At 40.6% G+C, this 26,462-nt stretch overlaps 1 protein-coding gene across 1 annotated transcript in view; it reads right to left on the bottom strand.

Moving 5' to 3' along the window:
* Positions 1 to 26,462, bottom strand: part of COL19A1 (collagen type XIX alpha 1 chain) — a 276,934-nt gene that overhangs the window by 17,617 nt on the left and 232,855 nt on the right. The window contains exons 35-46 of the mRNA XM_084890396.1: positions 24,581 to 24,634; positions 22,647 to 22,700; positions 19,849 to 19,893; positions 17,869 to 17,919; positions 17,747 to 17,791; positions 17,262 to 17,288; positions 12,935 to 12,988; positions 10,183 to 10,227; positions 7,075 to 7,119; positions 6,922 to 6,984; positions 2,266 to 2,301; positions 1,706 to 1,750 (exon numbers count right to left, since the gene is read on the bottom strand). Coding sequence (XP_084746522.1) covers positions 1,706 to 1,750; positions 2,266 to 2,301; positions 6,922 to 6,984; positions 7,075 to 7,119; positions 10,183 to 10,227; positions 12,935 to 12,988; positions 17,262 to 17,288; positions 17,747 to 17,791; positions 17,869 to 17,919; positions 19,849 to 19,893; positions 22,647 to 22,700; positions 24,581 to 24,634 — 564 coding nt within the window. The remainder of the gene's footprint in view (positions 1 to 1,705; positions 1,751 to 2,265; positions 2,302 to 6,921; positions 6,985 to 7,074; positions 7,120 to 10,182; positions 10,228 to 12,934; positions 12,989 to 17,261; positions 17,289 to 17,746; positions 17,792 to 17,868; positions 17,920 to 19,848; positions 19,894 to 22,646; positions 22,701 to 24,580; positions 24,635 to 26,462) is intronic.

Here is a 26,462-nt window from a genome sequence, read left to right as displayed (position 1 = left end):
CCAACCAATACAACGGTATTTAAGAAATGTTTTAACAAAAATATCATAACTTAATTTTTACAATATCCTGTTATACATAATTATTACTAATGAACTACAATGTTTGCTAATGACTTATTACTATAATTGTGTTGCATTCATTTCCCTTACACGCCTTACATGCAGGTTCACCATTTCTTTCCACTAATATTAGAAGTGAGTATTTTAGCAGCTGATTGCCACCTCATTAGACTTGGACTGACTTGTTTGGAGTGTGCAACAGGAAATATTTTGCTTTCAAAGAACAAGAAAAATAGGTTTATTTGCGTTACGCTAATTAATTTGTGCAGTTATTCAGTGTCTGGTAAATTAATGTTCAAGAAAAAAATATTAATTTTTATGAAAATGTTCTATTATTTTATGTTAATGATTACTCATTATTTCAGCCCTTTGTATTCAGTATTGTCTCTATTAAAATAAACCCATCTTTCTATGAAAATTGAAGCTTTTGTTTTTTTTGTGGCCCAACTAAACATAAACATTGTTTATTTGTCCTGTGTTAGCCTTTGAGTTTGACATGCTTGATATAGATGGACCTAATTTTAGTGCTACTGTCTTGGTTATAAAAATGTATTTGTGCCCAATTGGCATGGCTCAGTGAGTGAGTGTCGACCTATGAACAAGGAGGTCATGGTTCAATTCCCAGTCAGGGCACATGCCTGGGTTGTGGGATTAGTCCCCAGTGTGGGACGTGTGGGAGGCAGCCTATTGGTGATTATCTTTCATCATTGATGTTTCAATCTCTCTTTCTCTCTGAAATCAATAAAAATATTTTAAAAAAATGTATCTGCATGCAAGTATATCAATCCAGATCACATTTGGAGAAATATCTGAGACTATTAACATAAAAAAATAGATAAAAGAAATACTAGCACACTTTGATCAATACCCTGATCATGTGCAAAATAAACACAATCTTTAATGTATTAAAATTATTTTATAATCTAGGGACAAAGATGCTCATTATAGTGATGTTTATAATATGAAAACTGGGAGAAATCTAAATACCCCCAAAAGGGGGACTGAGTAAGTGAAATAAGGTATATCCAAACAGTGGAATAACGTGTAGCCACTAACAAGTAGCAGCAGCTGTATATTTACTGACATGGAAAGGCAGTCATTATATATTATGAGGCAAAAAAAGACATTTACAAAAAAATTTGAATTCACTTTTATAAAAAAGTATATATTCTTTTGTATTGATTCATTAAGTATATGTATATGTTTTGAATAAGAGTGAGAGAAATGGAAACTGGGTCAAAATATCAATAGTGCTTGAATGTAGTGGGGTAAGGTAGATTTTTTTTTACTTTCTTCATGTTATTTCCTCTATTTTCATATTTCCTTCAGTTATTATGAATTATCTGTGGAATTATAAGTAAAAGCTTTTATTCCACAAATCCTCCTATGACATAGGATGATAAAGCTTTCCAAACCAACAAGACTTAGCTGTTTAAAAAAGCCAGCCATGCAGGTGCATTTGCCACGTGGCCTGATTCTGGGTCTTCAATGGTCCTGCTTTACTTTTAGCCAGATCTAGGATCACATATGCTCTACCCTTTTCATGCTGAGAGATTTATAGGAAGTCTACATACATAATTGGGAAGTCAAATGATGGCACAGGTGTAGCAGACAGACTTAATAATCAAAATAATAATATACATACACGTTCTCCTTTGGGGCCTCTGTCTCCAGGCTTACCCACGATGCCCTGAAAAACAGATGTCAGCATGAAAAGTCACTGCATGTCGAGATTTCCCTTCAGTTCGGTCCTCCAGGTATTCTGCGGTTGTGCATCAGAACACTTATTTTAAAGTAGAGGCCTAGTGCAGGAAATTCATGCACTCAGGAGCAGGGGGGGTCCCTCAGCTCAGATTGCGAGAAATCTGAGGGACCAGATCCCTCGCAGGCCAGGCCGAGGGACCCCACTCGTGCACGATAGTGGCCTGGGAGGGATGTGGGAGGTTGGCCAGTCAGAGGGGGACTGTGGGAGGGCTTCAGGGTGTATCCAGTCCATCTTGCTCAGTCCGATTGGCTGGACCCCAGCATCAAGCTAACCTACCAGTCAGAGTGTCTGCCTCCTGGTGGTCAGTGCATATCATAGTGAGTGGTTGAATGGCCTTAGCATATCATTAGCATATTACGCTTTGATTGATTGAATGGATGATCAGACAACTGGACACTTAGCATATTAGGCTTTATTATATAGGATGGTATTTTCCATACCTGAGCACCTGGTAATCCATCTTTTCCATTTATTCCCTGTAAAGACAAAAAAATGGTTAATATTTCTAATTCTGCACTGACAGACATGGTTAAATACAACAAAAGGGTAGAGACCCAAGGACTTCATCATATTCCTGCAGAGATTTTGGTGATGCAGTATGGTGAAATGGAAAACAAAATCGATAGAACCAGATAGTAGTTCCACGTTTAAATTCTGACTCTGCCACTGAAAAGTTCCATTTACTTTAGGCCAGTGGTCAGCAAACTCATTAGTCAACAGAGCCAAATATCAACAGTACAACGATCGAAATTTCTTTTGAGAACCAAATTTTTTAAACTTAAACTTCTTCTAACACCACTTCTTCAAAATAGACTCACCCAGGCCGTGGTATTTTGTGGAAGAGCCACACTCAAAGGGCCAAAGAGCTGCATGTGGCTCGCGAGCCGCAGTTTGCCTACCATGGCTTTAGGGCAATTTACTTAACCTTAACAGCATTGGCTCCTTCACTTAGAAAGTCAGGGTAAAATAATGGCCTTAAGACAAAAGATTTAGTGAAATAGTAGAACATGCCAAGCTCACTGTAAACAGGCGACAGGGTGATTTTCCTTACTTATTCTATCAGGTACGTTCTGAGAAATAAGAAGGTGCCCAATAGTGCCGGGTGGCTGGTGGATGGCATTTACTGCTGCTACCTCCTTACAATTTTTCCAGCACGAGGAGTCATTCTCAGTAAATGGTCTCCGCTGCTGCTGGGGAAATTTCATAACATGGCCAGAGCATGATCTTAATATGAAATAAACTGTCAGTCAGAGAAAGAATGTTATTTTTCAGCTGGAAAATATAAAGGGGAAGCAAGGGATGTGTAATCACGGTTTCTGAGTATCAAATAGTGGCTTTTTATTAGTAAACTGCAAGTTTTCTGAACTTTATATAAGGGAGTTCTGGAGGTGGTAATAAAAGCTCAGGGATTTATAAGACGGTGAGAACTATCGGCCAGGAGATGTGAGAAGGAAAAGCACTTGGGGGGTCAAATGAAATACCTAGAGTCCGAGAGCAGATGTGTTTTTGAGATTTGATTTGAAGAGGGAGATCAAGGTGAGGAAAATGATTTCTTAGCCAGCAGGTGATTTCATGGACATGCTCCTCTGAAAAGCCGAGGGGACTTTCATTGTGCGCCCGGGAATGGATTCTATGCCGAACTGCAGACAACCTCATGTGCTCAGCGCTGTAAATTACACTATCGTCTGTCACAGCTGAGAGCCCAGCCAAAGTCCCCGACCTCTCTGAAAGATCCTGGGAATTGTCCAGAATACTTTTACTGAGAACATGTTACCCGAAGGGTATGGTTCAAAGAATTTATGACATCCAGAAACACAAGCAACAAAGATACAGCTGACTGAGCAGAGGATGTGAAGAAACAGCTGTGCCACTTGATTAAAAGAAGATAAATCTAGTGTGGAAATCTAGTGTAATTCATGTCTTTGGTAACAGTATAGGAAAGGAAATAACCCTTATAGTCTTTTATTTTGGGGGGTGGGGGTCTCATAATTCATCAAAGACTGTCCTGTGTGTTTTTTTTGCATATGAAGGTGTTACTAACTTGCTTTTCATAGCATATCCTGTTCTCAGAGATTTTTTACAATAACCTATGTGTACTGGACTTCCGCTCCCTCCCCTCATCTCACTTCTCTGGAAGAATCCATTTCCGGTAGAGCCAACTTTCTGTCTATTGTGCCTCTGAATCTGAGCGTCCGACTGTGGTTGAAGAAGACCACGAGTTCTTGCTCACTTGTTCCAATCTAAGTGAAGGATGGCAGAGGGCAAGCAGCCCTCCTGCGTTATCAGGTTTCCCTTCTGTATTTTCTGACTTGACTCCCACCCCTTCTCTCCAAAAATACTCTTTCACATATTTCCTATCTCTTCAAAAGTCCAGCATCATCACCCCACTCTTCAGGGCCAGCCGATGACCCCGATTCTTCTTCCCCTGAGGCAATAAACAGGAGAGAACCACCTTCCCTTCCCTCCACCCGACCCACCAGTTACATGCATTTGTATTTTGACTTGTGTCTCCTGTTAAAGAGGAATGAACAGCCCCCATTCTCTGTTAAGACCAATTTCCTTTTGTGAGTGGAATACCAGTCTTCTACACATGCCCAAAGTTACCTGCACTCTCTTACATCATCTGAATTTCCTCTCTCAATTGGGCCATTCTTATCAAGATGCTAACATGCTGGAATCTCTCCCACCACAACCTCCTCTTTGCAAAACCCAGTGTTGGATTATCAGCTCTCATGTCACTTGCCTGTATGTTTATCACTCCTTTCTTTTAAAACACTTTCTTTTAAAACACCCAGGAAGCCTCATTCACCTGGTTTTTCTTCCCATCTCTTGGCTGCACTTTCTCAGTCTTTCCGCTAGATCCTCCTCTCTGCCTCACCACAGTGACTGTTTCACCCCGGCTCAGCTTTAAGTACCCTGATTGGTTTCTGTAGTCCAGCCTCGCCATTAACTCCAGATGCTTCTCTCCACTGCTTACTTGGCATTCCCCTTGGATATCTACTTGTGCTTCAAGATGAATGTATCTCACCTAGACAATTCTTGGTTTTCCCACCCCAAACCACCCATCTCCAGTCTTTCCCATCTCACCAAACACTTCACTCCGACACGATGGCTCATTCTCCAAACCACAGCTTTGTCTCCCTCACATGCCACAGCTGGTGCCTCAGCCAGTCTTGTTGGCTGTCCCTTCAACCCCACCTCTTCCTCCTCATGATTTCCCTGTTCTCACCATCTTTCTCTCTCATGGGGGCTATGGCAGTTCCTCCTCACTGTTCTGTCTGCTTTCACCCTACAGTCTGCTCTCCATACACTGGTCAGAGTGGTCATTTAAAATGTGGTCAAATAGTTTTCCTTCCCCTCCACAAACACCCCAGCGAGTTTCTATCAGGATGCAAGTGAAATCCAAGCTCTGTTCAGAACCGAGAAGTTCCTTGTGGTCTGGCCACTGCCTACCCCTACCTCAGGATCTTTCCCACTTTTCTTTAGCTTAGTTCACTCTGAACTTCATGCCTTTTGCTGTTTTTTAAACACATCATGCTCTTGCTAGCCATTTCTTTTTCTTAAAATAATGCCCCCACCCCAACCTCCTCAGGACTTGATCTCTCACTTCGTGCAGGTCCTGCTCCAATGGCTTTCCTTTTTTGTCCACCCTGTTAAAGGCTACTCTAGTACTTCACCCTGTTTAGATCTTCTTCTACCTGAAATTGTGTGTGTTTGTTGTCTGTGGCCCTATCACAGCATGTAAATCCCATGAGTTGCTAGCACGCAGAACGGTGCCTACCATAGAGTAGGTGCTTAAGAAATATTTGCTGAATAAACAAATTGCCTTTTGTCTCATCCCCTAGGCACTCTGTGGTAAGCATTAAAATGAGATGTTGTTCAGGGGTTAGAAGTGGAAAGTTGGTAAGAGAAAGCAGGGATTAAACTAATATTTATTGAGCGCCTCCCATGGGTAGGCACTGGAAATGCTTTCCCTATGTCATGTTACTCAAGTGACTCACAATACCCTTGGAGTCATAATTCAAACCCAGATCTTCCTAACACATTTTTTCACGTTGCCTTCTCTAGGGAGGTGGCAGTCAGGGAATGCACCAACCCTGAATGTTTCACAAAGATTCTAAGCGGCCTCATGAGTTCTGTGCTGCTTGTTTACATTCAGTACCCTCTCCTCCTTTTACATACAGAGCAAATAAACAAGCAAAGGGAGCAGTGACCTTCTTTGTTTTTTATTTTTTTAATGTATTTTTTTAAATAGATTTCAGAGAGGAAGCTAGAGGGAGAGAGAGATAGAAACATCCATGATGAGAGAGAATCATTGATTGGCTGCCTCCTCCATGCCCCCTACCGGGGATAGAGCCTGCAACCTGGGCATATGCCCTGATTGATAATTGAACTTTGACCTCCTGGTTCATAAGGTCGACGCCCAACCTCTGAGCCACTTTGGCACAGCAGTAGTGACCTTCTATAAAGAAAAAAAACCTGAGACTGGGGTATGTCTTATTCATCTTTATATCCCTCCCTCTGGGCTCAGTACATCCTTAGCAAACGCATGGATATATGTTGAACTGGATTAGTAGGAATGACTGTTACAGTGTCACAGCAATACTATATATCAGCAGCCCAGAGCTCTTTAGGACACAGGGGGATGATATATTTGGCAGCAGTGATTTATGAAAGTGTAGGAACAAGGCGCATAGATAAGGGAGGGATCCTGAGAAAACAGCTTCTACTTTAATCTTTAGCTTCACACACAGGTGTTATATCTGTGAGTCTTGTTTCTTTATATTTTAGGATGTGAAGGGCCATTTTATTTTTAAGTCCACTGAGCACATTAGACTTAAGAAACAATGAGTTTAATTCGCTGACACTTAAAACGAAAAGAACCTCAGCTTCGTCTCCCTTGTGTAAGACATAAAGATACCTCATAGAGAGCCAGGACACTCAGTGAGAGCCACACCCCAGAATCCATTTGCAGAACCTCACTTACTTCCTGAGAAACAACTTGCTTAAATCTCAGGTGTTCTGAGGAGATGGAGAGGAGGCATTGCTTAGAACATTTCTCAAGTTGGCAAAGTTTAAACCACGGAAGTTCTTACCGGCTTTCCCGAGAGTCCTTCCGGTCCGGGGAAACCAATGTCTCCCACAGGTCCTCTCTCCCCCTGCGGAGATGTCCACAAATGTTAGTCACCAAGAAAGCTTTAGAACTGCACGTGATGCAACACACGTACAACTGTTAGTAATGAACTCACCGGTTCCCCTGGAACTCCTGGAGGCCCCGGGGCGCCAGGTTTCCCCTGGGAAATCAAACCAAGGAGAACTGTTAGGAGCCAAATTACTGAATGATGCCACGTGCTCAACCCCCACACGCTGAGCTTAATGTGCCTTTAGGCTGTGGCACTGCACTCAGATGGCACTCCTGGTGGGACAGAGTCCCAGGAGCCCCTACTCAACCCTGCAGGCTCCTAGGGACAGGCTGGGGAACAGTTCCATGAAAGCACACATGTGTGTATGTTGGGTAGGTGAGTAGGAAGGATAATAAGTTTTGAAAATATTAAGAAAATGCATTTTCATTTCTGGAAATCTCTCTGGTGCCTATTTGGCAGTTTGTCTTTACTTTAGGGGGGAGGGGGGAGGGAAGGCACAGAGGCTAAACAAAATCTTGCCTAGACTTTGAGTTTCACAAGAAGGTTTCTAAGTAGGATAGCTTGGCAAAGAGCATGTTTGACTTGAAAAGCTGTGTTTTGTTGAAAGGGAGAGGACAAGATCGATTTGTTCCAATACACATGCAGTGACAACAGAAGAATCTTGGGGGAGAGCAGAAGGAGACCACAGGGATGATACATGTAAGAAGGATGGTCCCACAGATTTCTGGAAGTGGGAAAGTGCAAGGGTCCAGAGTGGGCATAAAGACGTTGCCTTTGGGAAGGAACTGCCCATGATCCCTTGGACCTAACGTGGTTGGAAAGACCGACTAAGCGGGGATGCAGGTGTACGGTTGAGACCATAGGAACCACAGTGGGTTACGAGGGAATCTGAAAAGGGAGGGCTTTCCCCATTTGCTGTTTGGAGTTTTGGGAGGAGATCCCCTCCCAGGTGAAGATATGGCTGAGCAGTGAAGATGGGCAGACGCCAAGCCTGAGAGAGCATCCTGGCTCTCCACAGCCTGTGTGGGCAAGCAGAGACTCCTGAGATTCCTGTGGGCCCAAGTGGGGGAGCCGAGTGGTGGAGGGGAGCGCACCAACCGGAGGTCACACCCACTGCCCACGCATACAGATACTTCTTCTGTGTCCCCAAAAGCCATTCTGGCAGGGCTGGGGAGAAGAAGCCCGGGGAAACCTCTGGACAGGCCTGAATATGCGAGAAAGGGACAGACTGGTCTGCTCTAGGAAGGGCAGGGCTGGGTTCTCTGGGTACTCAGCAGAATGGTGGTGATGTGTTTGTCCAGGTAGGTCTCAACTAGAACAATCACCTTACATAGTAAGAAAAAAAACTAAAAATCTACCATTTTAAAGTGTAAAATTCAGGGATATTAAATATATTCCCACCCTTATGTAACCATCACCACTATTTCCAGAATGTTTTTTCTTCTGAGCCACCATCAGGTCCAGTTATAAAGAACTGTCATGTATTTAATTACACTGCCCTATATTTGCAAGGTGTAAAATTTCTACCCCTTCTCGATTTTTGTAATTGTCAGTGCATTCTCTTAATTATGAGGTAAGAAAACTGCAATTACCCCTTATTTCAATCATGCTGTAGTTTTCAAAAATTTCTTTGGAATTCTTCATTTGGATTGAGTCTGTCACTCATTTTTTATCTTTATTTAAAAAATATTTTTATTGATTTCAGAGAGGAAGGGAGGAGAGGGAAATAGAAACACCTATGATGAGAATCATTGGTTTGCTGCATCCTGCATGCTCCCCACCCGGGCATGTGTCCTGACTGAAAATCAATCCTGGTTAATAGGCTGCCACTCAACCACTGAGCAACACCGGCCGGGCACTCATCTTTTAAATACCTTCAGTGGTTGCCAATGTTTTTCTCTGGTGAGAGATTTAATTTAGGGTAGTAGCCAAAAGTGACCTGTAGCACACGTGGGTGAATACAGTGGAGTATTAAACTGCATAATACCCTGTGGAAACAAACACGGGGTGTGAGTGAATCTAAGTGGTGTGGGTTGTATGGGCAATTCTGCAATTCTGGAAACAAATTTCCAAATACATTTCTAGGATGGTAGTGAGGGGAGGGGAAAGGAATGGGATAAAGTGTGAGCCAACTTTCAAGAAGAGTACTTTCTTGATTAAAAAACTCTGTAGTGTTGCTAAAGAAAATATTTCCATGTTACTTTTCAATCATACTAATATTTTCGCTTGATCTAGAATAGCTGAATAAGGAAATATCTCCTGTAAAGGATGGTTTTCAGTGGACTGTGGACAGAATTAATTAATTGTTGTTCTTAGATTTAGCAATAAAATAAAGTAGAGTGGCTACTGGCCTTTTAAGGGACGGGGGTGGTGGGAGGTGGTGATGGAGAGTAGAGGGGTGCTGTGGCTGGTAGCAGGGGGTTCTGGGTGGTATTGGGTCGTGATGGGTGGTGCTGGTAGGACCCTTTGTATCTTTCTCATGTTCTAGCACGTGGTTTCCACTGACTTTCCTACCCTGCAGGGACACTGAGCAGGAGGATAAATGGGCTGTTATTCATAAAGCATGACCACAAAATTTTAATTAGAGATTTGTGAATGAAGATCAGAACGATCCCTGGGGCTCAGAGAAATGATTTCAACCTTTCCTGCAGCACTTTCTATTCATCTGAAAAGACCTTGATGAGATTAAAACATTTGACATCAGAGAGCAACAAAGATGATTGATATGATTGAAGGGCTAGTTTATGAGGAGACATTAGCAGCAATAAAGCTGTGCTAATAATGCTGGGCTGAGGAAAGTCTCAGGCAGATTGCAGTTTAATGCAAAGAACCTGAACTACATGCCCCAGGATGAAAACTTTACCTTTTGAGGACCAAGAAACCTTGACATATGACAAAAGCAGAGCAACAAAACAAACTTCTCAAAGCTGTGCTTGTATATTAATGTACCATCACAGGTAACTGGCCTGCCCTTATCCCGTTAGTGAGTTGGGAAGAATAAAAATACAACAGAAAATAAGAGGTGGAAATGAAGAAAGGAGCATTCTTCAAATGGGAGAGGGACAGGTAGCTTTGTTAAACTGGAGGTTTCAGGAACCTCGTATCATAGGAGTTGCCACCTGCTCCCCAGTCCTCCTCACAATCCTCAGCTGTAGGTTTACTGTGGAGACAACTGTTTACTTGAGAAAATAATGAGAGATAATTTGGACTTACCACCATGCCGGCTACTCCTGGGGGACCCACTGGGCCTCGATCTCCCTTTTAGGGTTAAAGAAAAATGGTACTTATAATGATATCTATAGAATCTTTACCTATAAAATTAGTGCTTAAAATTATTTAAATTTGGTAAAGTTTTTCTTTGAAATTGATAAGCATTATTAATGTTAACTGATGTGAAGCTAGAGGGTATAGATAATTGGAAAAGTAACAAAATAAGTAGCCAATTGAATGTGTTAGTAAAACTAGATAAAATAATCTTAATGAAAAGAAGTATTCATCTGGTCATTTCTATGACCTATTGTTAATAGGACCCTATATATCCTTGCAGCTAAAATTAGTCAATATTTTTATTCCACATATTTAAAAGTAATTCATTAAAGTACTTGAATTTTACTTAAAAGCTTTCCCTACACTTGTGTTATTGGGTATAGGGTTGAATAAAAATATTTAGAACAAGGGATTATGTAGTTCTCATTAGCCCAATCAGAAGATCTCTTTAATTGCTCTGAACAGTAGAGTGACTCAACGTTTTGTCCAAAGGCAACATGGTATTTTAGATAAAGCTGACCATGCTAAAAATACTAACGATTATATCTATATGGGATAATAAAATGGCAATTTTTATTGAGCAGAACCTACATTATAAACTTCCTAACTTCCTTCAGGGACATAAAAGAAGACCTGATTAAATGGAGAGATACGTTTTGTTCTTGGAGGGCAAGACAATGTTGTAAAGGTGTCACTGCCACCCAACTAATTTATCAATTTAATACAATTCTTATGAAATTGCAGCTTAAACAAATAATAGTATAGCTCACTCATGATAATAAATAGAAGATAAAAGAAAAATGTTAAAATAAGATTAACAATACCAATATTTAAACACATAATATTCCATCCCTTCTATGATCTCAATTTTGTGTATTCCAACTTTGGATCACCATCTCTTATTGTCATAATCTACTCACTTGGGTACTTGAATTCCTGATACTTGATGCCACCAAGACCTCTAATCCATTAATTGACAAATTTTTCATTACATTTCACTCCCTGGATGACCTCTCTATTTATCTATAGTTTAAACTCCATGGTCACTTGTTATAACTATTCCCCTGTGTATACTGGTAACTCTTTTGACCCATTGCTACTTCTAGTGCTCAACTGTCAAAACTACAGTAAAACTTGGTTTAAATACAGCTCCCCTCCTATTCTGTACTTTTGCCTGAGAGTCTGTACATGGCTGGAAAAGCACTAATAATTTTGCTAACTAGTCTCACTTCAACTCATGACCACGAGTCTTAAAGGAGCCATCACTTTGCAGTCCCTGAACTCTTCCTCTCTCCTAGAAGATCTTTTCCTTAAATCTCCAATCTCTTCTCCCTACCCCACTCTCAGATGATTACCTTGCTTTTTTCATCTTAGAAAATTTAATAAATCAGAAAAGAACTTCTATGGAATCCAACCAATTCATCTCTCTACATATCAACATGTGTACCACTATGCTTCTGTTTTCCCACCTGTTACCCTAGATGAACTACCCTCTCTGAAAACAAATCCTCCATTTATACGCTAGGTCCCCATCCCTCTTAGCTATTTAGGGACAACATTTCAGCAGTTCTTCCCTTTACTTCTATATAATTCATCAAATCTTCCTACTGGATCATTCCTTTAGCATACAAAACATTCTGGTATTTCTATAGTCTTAAAAATCCATTTTATCGCCACCAGCTTTGCTCAATTGTTGAGTGTCGAGTGTCTACCTATAAACCAGGAGGTCAGGGTTCTATTCCCAGCCATGGCACATGCCTGAGTTTCAGGCTCAATCCTAGTGTGGTGAGTACAGGAGGCAACCAATCAATGATTCTCTCTCAACATTAATGTTTCTCTTCTCTTCTCTTCTCTTCTCTTCTCTTCTCTTCTCTTCTCTTCTCTTCTCTTCTCTTCTCTTCTCTTCTCTTCTCTTCTCTCTTCTCTTCTCTTCTCTTCTCTTCTCTTCTCTCTTCTCTTCTTTCTCTTCTCTCCTCCTCCTCCTCCTCCTCCTCCTCCTCCTCCTCCTCCTCCTCCTCCTCCTCCTCCCCTCTTCCTCCTCCTCCCCTCCTCCTCCTCCTCCTCCCCTCCTCCTCCTCCTCCTCCCCCTCCTCCTCCTCCTCCTCCTCCTCCTCCTCCTCCTCCTCCTCCTCCTCCTCCTCCTCCTCCTCCTCCTTCTTCTTCTTCTTCTTCTTCTTCTTCTCTCTCTCTCTCTCTCTCTCTCTCTCTCTCTCTCTCTCTCTCTCTCATTGAGAACACTTAGCAAGTACAGAGTTTAGTATTGTAATCTATTGTCACGAAGCCATACAACAGATCTCTAGAACATACTTTTCTTGCCTGGCACATTCTTCCTGCAGAAGACTTGGTTAGCTCCCCCTCGCCTGTTTCAAGTCTTTGATCAGCTATTGCTATTTGATCAGACAACCCTATTAAAAAATCACCTTTCTCCACTTCAGCACTCCTTGATCCCTTTAACCTGCTCTTTTTCTTCCCATTAGCACTGACCAACAATATAATTTAGTTATTTGTGCTTACTCATTTAATTTCTATATCCTCTTCTTGGAATATAAGTTCCATGAGGTTAGGGATTTTTGCCTGTTCTGTTCCCTCATGTACTCCCAAACATAAAATAGTTCCTGGTACAATAGTAGGTGCACAGTAAACATTAAACATGTTTGAGTGTTGAAGCAGTGAATGCATTTCTAAGCCCTGTACTTACCTTTATGCCTGGAAATCCTTCCAGCCCTGGCAAACCCATTGCACCAGGTTCTCCCTGTTAAACAGGAACACAAGGAACTCAGGAGCAATGATTAAATGAATTTCAAACACTGGTTTTCAAAAGCAAAGATATATTTTTCCTAAATCTACTCCCTCTAACATTGATTCATAATCTAGCAAGTAAATGGAATGCTTTATTTTGAAGCATTTGTATTCTTGCTTTTGGTGTTTGAAAACAGTTTGAGAATAAGGCTATTCCCTGGAGAAGTATGAGTCTATTTTCTGATTAGTTGTTTTTATTCTGACTAGGAATCTAATCAGAATGAATCCATCTAGTTGGTGGTAACTCCAATTGCAATAAGAATTAGAAGAAAAAGCTGTCTTAATAACGTCGGCCAATTTGGGAGGTTCCCGGGGCTGCTAGATTACTGGGAATAAGACTATGTATGCCCTTTAAGAGTAGAAGAAGATGAGTTCTCATAGCAGAGTTTGTCATCCTCCAGTCTTCTCTGAACCTGTAACGGGACATGAATTGTGATGCCAGGAGCAGCATTTCAATGATTTTAAAAGTTACTGATCAGTCTGGCCAGCGGGGTTCAGTGATTGAATGTTGACCTAGGAACCAGGAGGTCATGGTTAGATTCCTGGTCAGGGCACATGCGCAGGTTGCTGTCTTGACCACCATTGTGGGGCATGCAGGAGGCTGCTGATCAATGATTCTCTCTTATCATTGGTGTTTCTATCTCTCTCTCTCTTCCTTCATCTCTGAAATCAATAAAAATATATTTTAAAAATGTTACTGATCAAGCTGATGGGTGACTGATAGGAGATGGGTAACCATTTCCATTAAAAAAATCTTTAGTGTGTGGTCTCAAGCTTACTAGAGACTTCTGATCCTCAAGGAACACATTTAGACAAGTTAGAGTGAAAGAAACTGCTCACTTTGAACAAATAGACTTTAAAAAAAATATTTTTTTGTTAATACTCATCTCAGGATATTCCCCCCGCCCCCCCATTGATTTTTAGGGAGAGTGGAGGAGAGAGGAAAAAACAGAAATATAGATGTGAGAGAAACACATTAATTGTCTGCCACCTGCATGAGACCCAACCAGGACCCAGGCTGAGGAGGAGCCTACAACCAAGGTACGTGCCCTAGATTGGAACAGAACCTGGGACCGTTTGATTTGAAGTCTGACACTGTATCCACTGAGGCAAACTGGCGAGGGCGAACAAATAAACTTTTTAATCAAGAGAGATAAAGTGGGTAGCATAGGACTTGATAATATTTTTCTTTTCTCAATTTTTAAAAAAAGTAATTATTTTTCAATTATAGTTGACATTCAATATTATTTTATATTAGTTTCAGGTGTACAACGTAGTGGTTATAAAATTATGATTTCTAAAGCGAGTCCCCCGATAATTCAAGTATCCACCTGGCACCATACATAGTTCTTACAATATTATTAACCATATTCCCTATGCTGAACTTTACACCTCTGTGACTATTTTGTAACTACCAGTTTGTATTTTTTTAAACCCTCACCTGAGGATATTTTTCCATTGAATTTTAGAGAGAGTGGAAAGACAGAGAGAAATATCGATGTGAGAAAAACACATCAATTAGTTGCCCCCTGCACAAGCCCTGACCAGGGCCCGGACTGGGGAGGAGCCTACAACTAAGATATGTGCCCTTGACCAGAACTGAATCCAAGACCCTTTGGTCCGCAGTCAGATGCTCTATCCACTGAGCAAAACCTAGGGCTCAATTTGTACTTTTTAATCCCTATACCTTTTTAACCAGTTTGGCTCAGTGGTAGAGCGTCGGTCTACGGACTGAAAGGTCCCAGGTTTGATTCCTGTCAAGGGCATGTACATTGGTTGCGGGAACATTCCCGCAACTGGTAGTTACAAAATAGTGTGCAAGAGGCAGCTGGTCAATGTTTCTCTCTCATCGACGTTTCTAGCTCTCTATCTCTCTCCCTTCCTCTCTGTAAAAAAATCAATAAAATATATATATAAAAAAAACACCAGAAATAGACTCATTAATAATGCTTCATAAATCTTTTAAAATGTCTATAACTATGTAACCTGTCAATAAGAAAAAAAAAGATATTCAAATTTTATTCTACATAAAGCTCTGTAAAAGAGTCTTTGGGTTATTGGCAAAGGAAACAAGCATTTTATTCTCTTTGTTTACAATCCCAACAATCCTCAGGACAGAGAAAGGTGCTGAGACAATCAATAGTTGTTTGGAAGCAGCTAATAATAAAATATTTAATTGAAATCCACTTACAAATTGTACACCAAAGAAATGAAATGGAGCACCTCAGAAAATAATTTAGGTAATTTTCATCTATAAAGGTCTACTAAGTTGATTAGAAACAGGTGATCTGGTGCCATGGGGCCTGAAGGATTCTCCGAGAGTAAAGCTACCCCTACCCACTTCTCAATGACTTCTCCATCTTCTATTCTGTGACCTAAAATCCTACCATTTCTACCTTATTTTTAATGGCATTAGATATTATTTTCCCCTTCTGGGCAACTGATGGGAAATGAAGGCAGTTGCGTGGTGGTGCTGACATAGAGACCAGAAGAGTATTTTCCAAGTTTTACCTAAGATAAACCTGAAGGTTTACACAGGATTTAATTTCATGATTCCACATTCTGATTTTGTGCTTCACTCACTTAATTAATCTTCTAAAGGCAAGGAACATCCTTTAATTAGCTTCGATTCTCTATCCTTTGTTGCAGCTAAGAAATTTGCAGTGTACTCTCTTAAAATTCTACCCAAATTCCTGCATTGTTGCAATCAACTTTCCAATCCAAGTGAATTATAATTTATCTTTATTATAATGCTTTTTTTTAAAAAAAAAGCTTTTTTTTTCCACCTTAATCGTCAGTTATTAATGATAAAACTTGAATGTTGCAGAAAAGCTAGTGAGAAGTCTAGGAGCCCCTAAATGATTCAGAGGGGATGTTTTGTGTGTGTGAGGATGAGAAGGAAAGACCATGAGGAAATTTTTATCAACAAGATGAAAGAAAATTAAAACTAGGATGAAATATATAGGTGGTGTATGCATAACAAATGTTACAGATAAAGCCCTGGTCGATGTGGCCCAGTTGGTTGAGCGTTTTCCAATGTGCCAAGAGGTTGCTGGTTCGATTCCTGGTCAGGGCACATGTCAAGGTTTCTGTGGCTTGATCCCCAGTAGGAGGAATGCAGCAGGGAGCCCAACTATCATTCTCTCTACTTCATATTAAAAAAAAAGTTACAGATAAAGCAAGGGAAGAATGGGTAGCAAAACAAAGGAAACTTCTTGATGACATATTTGGGGTTTGAAAATGCTGGTCAAAATCATGCTTTCAGGAGAAAACAAATTGGCTTTTAATATGCAGTGCCCCATAACAAAAATACGCTCTTCAATCCATCTTCTTTGAAAATACATTTAGTTGTGAAAAGATTACTTCGTATGGTTTGTTCTTTTGCTCATTTAAAATTTATTCATCTAGTTTTACCAAACTGTAAGGAAAGGGCCTCACATTTTCTCACATGATGATGGAAAGTGGTTTGAACGTTTACTTCTTTAATTTCAGGTACAGTTGAGTCCAGGTATATACCCCGAAGTTAAAAAAAAGGATATACAAACGTAATATAAATGATGGAAAGTATGCTTATAAAGGACATGAAGGGAACACTGCCAAAAAATGAAGGGGCTGTAATTGAATGTGGGGGGACTTTCACAGTGATGCCCCCTGGCGGGTAGGATGCTTGAGAACAATAACCATTCTTTTAGCAGCTGAGGACAGGATTTCTTTCTGAGCTGAGTGTTAACCTCCTGGTACATTACTCCCAAGAAGCGGGTTTATGACAGCACAGCACATCTCCTGCAGAATAATTGCCTCACATTCAACGCAGATAAACAGTCTCCCTGCTTCCTTTTGCTGGGTAGATAGCCGACATATTAAAGGATTTCTTTCCAGTAACTATTTCTCTCTTCTACAATCTACTTAACATGGAATCAATCATCAACATTGTTCTAGTAGAAGAAAGTGTCCCATTTATCAGGAGCTGTGTATGTGCCTTCCTTCACAGGGCGATTTTAAAACAGTGATGAAAGAGACGAACGCCAAGGGCAGTGACTTCAGGACGGATGCGTCTTACAAATGAAGAGCACGCTACTGGCATCTCTTCCATGGCTCTCCTGCCGCCTCCAGCACATTAAATCGTGAACATCTAAGAAGGTAGGGCATCTCTGCCTGATGCTCCGCTTTCAAACTTTAGTCAAGACATATTTGCTAAGTGACATAAATCGTGGGAATATACATACCATTGGGCCAGGATCACCTTTTGGGCCCTGTGAGAGAAAAAAAGGAAAGCTATTTTTAAAAGCATGATGGAAGCAAAACTACCAAAGAGGAAGAAGCATTTTTGGGGGGTCTGATTTGCTTTAATACACATACAAATATTTGCAAGTTTTGTTCATCTACAGTTTGGATTTGAAGAATGAGATGAAGAAACATAATTTGATGGAACTTTCATGACAGCAATTGATTGGAAATTGATTTAGTTCTTAGACTTTTAATGCGAAAAGTGGCACAGCGATGCATAATGCTACTTTTCATTATTTTTGGCTGTGTACATTTTCTCAGTTTTATTATAATTGGTTTTTATGTCCTCCAGCATAACATTTTGGTTATATCTGTAACAGTATTTTTGTGTGTGCACTTTTAGGAGTTATTTTTGTTTGTGTTGTTTTGTTTTAGTTGTGGTTGTTCAGCTAAGGTATGCTTGGTGATAAACAACTGTACTCACAGGGGGTCCAGGAGGTCCTGGATAACTGGGAACAGTCACGCCTCCCTTAAAAAAAAAGGATGATAAGAATTATATTAATCCATAACCAAAAAGCTATTCTATGTAATTATAAAGGCAAATACCTGGATTTTATATAAACTGCTCATTCCATTTCCTTCAGTGAATGGCACACCCTTAGGAAAGAAAAGAGACATAGAATTATTCCTTTATTTTTTTTTTTTTACAAAAAAGGTATTTTTCCTGTTCTATTTTAGGAAGTGAGTTTAATACCATAAGTAAAACAACACGATGTTTCTATTTTGGGCTCTTCCAAAGCAAATGTAGAGGAAGAAATGGGAAGGAGTGTGAACTCCACCTGGAGCACACAGGCACATCCAGGAGGGGTGTGATGAATGCTCAGGTTTGACAGGCGAGACGCTAATGCACTCGGAGGAAAAATGTTATTGGTGCATTAAAATTCAGCTTCCGAATTGCCGATTTATGCAAACTGTTTACAGCCCGCTGACCTGCAGGCTGTACCACAGTCCTGCTGATGAAGATGTGAATAGGGAACAATTTGGCTACTGAAAAGTCATTTTTCCCACAGTCGCTTCATACTAAACAGAAAATTAAGGTTAAATGGGACGGTGTTATTCACAACCCTCTGTGGCTGTTTCTACAAAAACATATTCTTGAGAACAACGGGGAATAAGAACTTCCTAATGAAATTGGCTTGTGATTGGAAAGTCCCAAAATAACTAACACAGAGAACTCATTTGAGACCTTTAAAAATCACACGCGTTGGCATTCAGGAAAAATTTGCATATGAAAATTTTACTTAGGATCTTTCATCATTTTTAAACAAATTTCCATACAATCACTAATCTGCATTTCTCTTTTTACGGCTTTCACATTTCCCGTGCAAAGTTGAAGAAGCCACCATTTCACTGTTTTAGGATAATGGTTATCATTTGAAGACTTGCATCTTCAAATCACTAGTGATGGAAGAAAAAAATGCTCCATTCATTTACGTCTTTATTATTTCACTCACTAATTTGACAACTGCTGAATGTCTACTCTATTTTAGTGTGCTAAGTCCTGGGACGATGGAGGATAATTTTGTCCGAGATTCCCCTCCTCACCCCAAAGGTGAGAGGCTTCCCCCAAAAGACAACATTAATCTGTCTTGAAGAATAAGTAATTTTGGAGGATTCAGGGGGAAGAGGAAGATTTTTTTAAGCCCGTTATAAAATACAGGTCTCTTTTGTGGGTTCAGTTTATATTTTGCTGCTTTGTCCACTGGAGAGGGGGTGTATCTTAGGATCTGAGCCCCAAATGCTTTCTGTCCTGTTTCCCTGTCAAGGGAGAAGGAAAACAGAGTGAAAATCCCTCCTTTGAGTGTGCAAAGTCTACATTCCCATAAAGACTATATTCATATCTCTGTTGTCTTCAAAAAGTCACAGAGGAATTCTGCCCCTTCTCCAGTGAGTTTGGCTTCTAAAGTATTCCTAGGAGGCAGGGTGGACCACAGTTCTGCTGCGATTTGAGCATGGCCCCACACGAGGGCAGACTTGCTACAGAGAGAGGTGCCTCTTCTCTTCGCCTCCTGACCAAGTGCATATCTGTCTCAATCAGGAGCATAAAAACACTGATGGCTCTTGTACATTTTATCCAGCAGGTGCTATATAAAGAGAATTTCCTTGCATCTCAGACATAATGGACTGCAATGAACACATATAATACCAAACCCTGCACCTACTCACGTCGTTGGAAGGGATCTCTTTTTAAAGCCCACCTGTTTTCTGTGAATGAGGCTGGCTGAGGTTTAATGACTTTTTCATGACCCCCCAGGCAGGAAGTGGAGAGTCTGGGCACCTACCCAGGTCTTCTGAGTCCACAGCAAGGAGGCCTGCAGTATGCAAACCTGAGCACTTCTCACTGGAGCAGAGCCAAAGGGGAAACACCAGGTCTCCCCAAAGCTACTCTGGCTAACATGTATATGGATACATAAAACACAGGTGACTTTTTATCCTTAAGAACCTCTACATGTAGTGTGACCTCTGAGATGCAGACGTTCTAAGTAGGCAGACACAGATTTAACTTTTAAACCTGAAGCAACTCACAGGCGGGCCAGGAGGTCCAGGTCTCCCAGGAGGTCCTTCGCTGCCCTGCAAGGGATATTCAGACCAAAAATCAATGGTTTAGACATTTCCACCCCAGGCTGATGGACCAGATTGTTCCTGCTCTGAGAACCACAGTTTGAAATCAATATGGGCTGTCCTTGTGTTTTGGCCTTGCAAGGTCTTCTTCAGCTTGGCTTTTCTCTTTCATCAGGAAATACATGTCTAGACCGCATGAAAGGTAAATGCCTTTTCCTATACTCATTCAGATCCTTACTCTGGGAGCCCAGGGATGAGGCTTATTTTTCGATGGAGCCAGACAACCCAGGAAATCCCATCCTGGGCTTCGAGAGCAGCGGGGGGAACTCTCCACTTGTGGGGGTGCAGAGCAGAGCTCGGGCAAGCAGGGGACAAACCACTCACGTCAGCCTCACCGCTATGCCTCCAACTTTTGGGACCCATAGGGGTCATCTGCGTAATCTGACTAAAGTAGAAAATCACAACCTATTTCATGTCTGCAGGAAGAAAAGCCTCTCTCACCTCCTAAGCTCATATTAGACTTTATAGCCAAGTCAGGCATGTCCCACGGAACAGAAGTGACTGTGGTTCGACACTCTTTCAGATAAATGTTCTGTACAATTTAAACAGCCTCAGACATTCTGTTTACAGGAGAAGCAGACTGAAAAATGAATTCAAGTTGAAACCTGAGAAATGGATTTCACTTTTATTTTTATAAAACCAGAATGCTGATCAGTCCATAACAAGCAGAGATATTGTGGTCCTTTTGGTGCCTTTAATAAATTCTTCCTATAAATTTTCTTTTAGAATCTTTTAAGTCCCTTAAGACCATTGGCATGAAATGGTTAATTTAAAAAAAAGAATTCAGAATTCCTACTTACTGTGTCCCCAAATTTTGAGGGATTTCAACCCATTTCTATAAATTTAATGAAGGGTTTCAGTCCCATCTCCCCATTTTTAAAGAACAGCATCATAAGAAAACCTTTCGTTTGTATCTTTGTCAATGAAAATAAACTGTAAAGTTTTTCTTGCCATGTGTCTGACTGAGAATGTGACAATGAGAATATTGTATCTTTGCCCAAATCGCTTTGATGGCGGCTATCTCTCCAGGACATGTCAGATTCCGCTGACTGCGGGCAGTGTCCTTCCAGAATTATGTCATAGATCTCACGAGCTATGAGGGGACAACAAACAAGGGAAAATGTGTGCCCGTTGAAAAGACTTTTATTCCTGGCACAATTAAAAGACATTTTTTCATCCTCAACTGCGCCCTAAAGCTCATCCAGTGTGGAATCCCGTTAACTTCAAAAGGCACATCTCTGCCCGAATAATTTCCACAGAGAACAGAGAAGAAAGGCTGGCGGGGACGGGCAAGTGCCTTGGAACACTATCAGGAAAACATGCGTTAAGACTATTTAGAAGAAGCACATTGTTTCCTTTCACATTTTTGAGGGGATTCCTTTGTTTCCCTGATGCCATTTTGTCCCACTTTGGTGATTTCAGGGCAGAAGCCACTTGCATGCCTCGTGTGGACTTTTGATTGTTACTGCCCTCATCTGCATAGCTAGTCTTAATTCACTCATTTTTCTGGCTCTGTCTGGATTCACATTGCGGGGCCGATTTAGATGCTAAATCAGGTAAACGTATGAAGCCCTGTGGCCTTCCGGTCTGTCTCCTGTATTGCTGCTCCTCCCTTCTGACCACAGCAACCCATTATTTGCGCAATCAGCAGCCTCTCCAGGAAATAAGCCGCCCTGGTGAGGAGGAAAGAGGAGGAAGCTAGGCAACCAGGAATTGGGACCATGGGGGTGGGGAAACAAAACCAGGGAACCCAGCTAAGGGAGTCCCTAAGGCATCTCAACTGGGCGGGGAAAGAAGGACACCTGTAAGAGGCACGGACTTTAAAATGTACAGATGTTGCTAAGACAGGCAGCTTGCAGATAACCACTCACAAGACAGTGAGGCATACAACCAATCCCAAGAATATTATTAAGGCACAATTCTTTGAAAAGACCATTTAGGAGCTAGCAAGGTGTAATCCACCCCCTACTTAAAAAAGTGGGCGCCTCCTCTCACCCTCACCCTTCTCCCTGGCACGCATTGGGTTCCTGACATCCCTGTGGTGCGGGGGCACATCCCTGCCCCACGTGGCGTATGGCTGATAGACCTGAACACCCGGCCGTGACATGGGAAGGCAGCTCTGGCACTGCCTGATCCTGGGACCCCAGCTGCCCCTTTTCTAGGGCGGATTTCTCTCAATAAACGTTGGTTCCACTAATCGCTTTTTTCTTTGGTTTTGCAGGACAATGGAACTCAGACTCAAACCCCCACCCTTTGGTTTCACTACTGGTTCCTTAGTAAATTTCTCCCACGACTCTCACATAACAGAATTGCCGGATTTTCTCGGCAGCCGCCTGCTGACCAGCCTGCTCTCCGAAGCCTGGGCCCCTGTGGCTGTAAGCCCCGACACAGACAAGAGGTGCTGGGACTTCACCTCTTCAGGAGGCTGCTCCCACTCCCCCTTCCACAAAGCGCCACGGCCAGGACCCGGGTCCGGCTTCGCCTTTTGCTATATGGCGCCAGCGTTCTCTTCATCTTTACTCTAGGAACGTATTTCCTGTGTTCGTTCAGGCCAATTTTTTGACCTACGTCCTTCTAAGCCCACTATCAGAAGAGCTATTCCCTGACATCAATTCCACTGTGGTGATCTCTTTGTAAATGGCCTCAGCCTGCCCCGACCCCAGGCCCCAGTTCAAACACTAAAGGAGGCTTCTCCTCCGTACCTTGTCACCCTTAGATCCAGAGGGACCCGGATGCCCGGTTCTTCCCAACAAGCCCTGTAAGACACAAAACTAAGTTCGCTACAGAAAACAACAACAAAGTGGCCACAGGGTATTGACAGTTGGTCTAAAACTGATACATTTTGAAGGTCATTTAATCCTAATTAAATCAGTCTTACAAGCTTCCATTTCTTTAGGCTGATGCAGCAGCTGTAGCCTGCTGATAAGCTCTTGCAAGGGTAAAATTTGTATTTGTGGCTGCTTTTCACCTTGGCCAACCACATTTAATGACCTTAATTGGAACCTTTTGATACATTTAAGAATTTAGCCTTGCTGTTTAAATGGCAATTTACATAACATTATGCCTTCCTAAATGAGCTATAATTTTGGTAGCGATCAACATTTTACATACTTCAATACGCGGCAGAATTAACAATGTGCATATTGAGTTATGTGATCTGCAACTTACCAGTGGAAAATAAAATTTAATGTTAATTCTTTTTTTGAGAATAGAGTTAGCTATAATTTTCATGGTTCCTTTCACAACCCTCTTTCTTAATTTTTAATTTTAGTCTACAATTTAAAGCCAGGTTTGTTCGTACATAACTGTGGTGAAAGCAAAAATGATAAAATTTTAATTATGGCAAATCCATGATTCAACACATTAAGGAAAGTGATTACATTCTCACTTGTGTGGTAAATACCATTTGCATAGGAACTCTAAGAAGGGAAGGGTTGCAGAAGTTAAGAATAGTGTTGCTATCTTTAGCAAATGAAAATACAATATTTGGCCGGGACCAGTTTGGCTCAGTGGTAGAGTGTTGGCCTGCGGAATGAAAGGTCCCGGGTTCGATTCCGGGCAAGGGCATGTACCTTGGTTGCGGGCACATCCCCAGTAGGGGGTGTGCAAGAGGCAGCTGATCGATGATTCTCTCTCTCATCGATGTTTCTAACTCTCTATCTCTCTCTTCCTCTCTGTGAAAAATCAATAAAATATATTTATTAAAAAAAAAAAGAAGAAAATAATATTTGGGCCCTGGGTCCTGGGGCTCAGTTGGCTGGAGTGTGTTCCCATGCACTGAAAAGTCTCAGGTTTGGTTCCTGGTCAGGGCACACACACAGGCTTCAGTTTCAATCCCTGGTCCTTTGCTTGTAAGGGCAACTGATATATGCTATAGAGCAACCTATCTATGTTTCTCTCATTGATATTTCTCTCTCTCCCCCTCACCCTTACTTCATCTCTAAAAATCAATGAAAAAACATATCCTTGGATGAGGATTAAAAAATACACTATTTGGGACATTCTAAAAATATTGTTCAGATGACATTAAAATTGAACTGAGTGTCCTATATTTTAACCGGAAACACTAGACTTGAGCTTTGCTTTGATGAGAAACTGGATCTAGCAGGTGGAAAAGGAAAATATATTTTATTTTTTTTGAAACACAATATAACCAAAGACACAAAGACGATGGTGTTGTGTCTGAGGGTAAGTGAGAAAGGTACTGAGTAAAGTAGAGGGCATTTTCATTCATAAATGGGAATGAAAATAAATTGAATCTGATGATCCATGACCAATTTCTTCCCTGTAGAAAATAAATTCTTAGTTTATGGTGCTCAAGAATGTAAAGGTGTAACCATCTAAATATCTCTTCCAAAGGTTAATGCCAAAAAAGTACAATTAAAAAATGGAATATTCTTTTCTATCCAACTTCTTTTCAAATAACTAGCTTAATCCCAGACTTATTTCTGGTCAGGTAGCAACCCTGAACAACCTTAATACTAAATGAAAATAGTAGATGCTACTTTTCTATGCAACAGCTGGAAAATCTACATAGAAGCATAGAGAACAAAAAAACAATGAAAAAATATTAGTTCACCTTTCATCACTCCAGCAGATATGAACCATGGGCAGGACAGTTCTAGAAAATACTTACAGGGGGTCCAGTTGGACCTGGAGCACCCGGAATGCCTGGAATTCCTTGAAGACCCTAGAAGAGACAGTTCCTACCATAAAATCTATCAGATCAGTGAAAACAAGGCATTTTACTAAACCAAGTAATTTTACTATTGAAAATTAAACATCTATGTTGACTAATCAAAAACCATGATACATGGTTACAAATACCCTATTACAAATACCCAATTTCAAAGAATCTTGTGTAATGGGGAGGAGGAGATCAATGGGGGAATAAAGAGGGACATTTGTAATATTTTCAACAATAAAGATAAATTTAAATAAAAGACTCTTGGGGAAAATCTTATGTGTGCTTGTGTTAAATAATGTGGACATATTCTTTCTTCAAGATGATATCATCATCACTGGTAATACTATGTGTGAGTGTGTGTGTTCATCCACACCGGCATGTATATGTGTGAATGGTATGAGTTAGGACAGTGGTAAGCAAACTCATTAGTCAACAGAGCAAAATATCAACAGTACAACGATTTAAATTTATTTTGAGAGCCAAATTTTTTAAACTTAAACTATACAGGTAGGTACATTGTTATTAACTTAATCAGGGTAAGTAGTATTTTGTGGAAGAGCCACGCTCAAGGGGCCAAAGAGCTGCATGTGGCTCAAGAGCTGCAGTTTGCCAACCACTGAGTTAGGATATTGTACTGGCTCTTTTTATTCATCCACCATTATTCTTTTTACAGGTGTATAAGTAGAAAGAAAAAAAATTCCTTTGGGAATGGCAGCTCTAAATATCTGGAAATTAGAAATGCTATGCCACAAATTGCTTTATCTAAAAATACCAACATCTTCATAAAATTCTCTCCATATGTATATGTATAAAATATGCATTTACTTATGTAATTTTTTGCTACTCTTAGTTTCAGCACTGAATCAGCCTAGAGATGCTGAGTGAGTCTTTAGGCAGTCTAATTTATAAGCTTGGGACTCATTAACCTTTGATGATCACATTAAACTTTGAAATAAATCTCAGTCCATAAATAAAAAAATCATTCTTGGCAGTCTTTTTCTGAACAAGCTGAAATTTTGGAGTAAGGGTAAAAGTTTCTATGGATGCATAAAGGGCAATAAGATAATTTTAGAAGACAAGGTGGTCATTAAAGAAGATGAATACATATTAAAGAGTAGGACAGTCAATTTAGCATATAGTGCCAAGCTAAAATATAAATTAAAATTTATTGCATAGATATTCAGGGACAACTAAGTTCTTTCCCTGCTCTAATATTTTCATTTTGCAAGTCCTAGCCCAGCTGCTACAAGAAAATTTATTTATTCATTGTAATAATTTATGGCTGACAATATTTTCACGTCCTACTTATTAATTATTATTCTGAGATGTTATAGGAAGGCCTGCATTCCAAGCAAGAATTTACTTTGACTATAAGATGTGTGTTCTATTTGCAACTTACAAATTGCTACCTTAAGTTGTGAAACATCTACAAAAAACACAGAAGATAATGTCACTTTTTCTAAGACCAATAAACAAACAGACAAATCCTGTCTCTAAATTTCCAGATAGAACTTAACTTTCTGGAATTCCCTATATAATAAGAGTCTTGTGCAAGATATTGTGCACTCTGTTAAAGGTCCATCAGGTGTCCTTAAGGAAAAAAAACACTAAGATAGCAGAGGAATAATAGCAATGGATTTCAATTCACCAAAAGGATGAAGTATCTATCCTATTAAATCAATAAAAATTAACTTCTAGTAAATTTGACTTAGAGTCCCTTAAAAAAAGGCCTGAATTCTAATTATTTCATGGTCTTTTTGTCATTACCTTCTCAATCGCCTGTGAAGCCTACCTCTTGAATCTAGGCACTTAACAGATATTAGAATATTAA

Source organism: Pipistrellus hanaki (genome assembly GCF_964339955.1).
Source record: "Pipistrellus hanaki genome assembly, chromosome: 7".
Classification (NCBI taxonomy): domain Eukaryota; kingdom Metazoa; phylum Chordata; class Mammalia; order Chiroptera; family Vespertilionidae; genus Pipistrellus; species Pipistrellus hanaki.
Note: the sequence above shows the minus strand (reverse complement) of the source record. Positions and strands in the feature narration are given on the sequence as shown.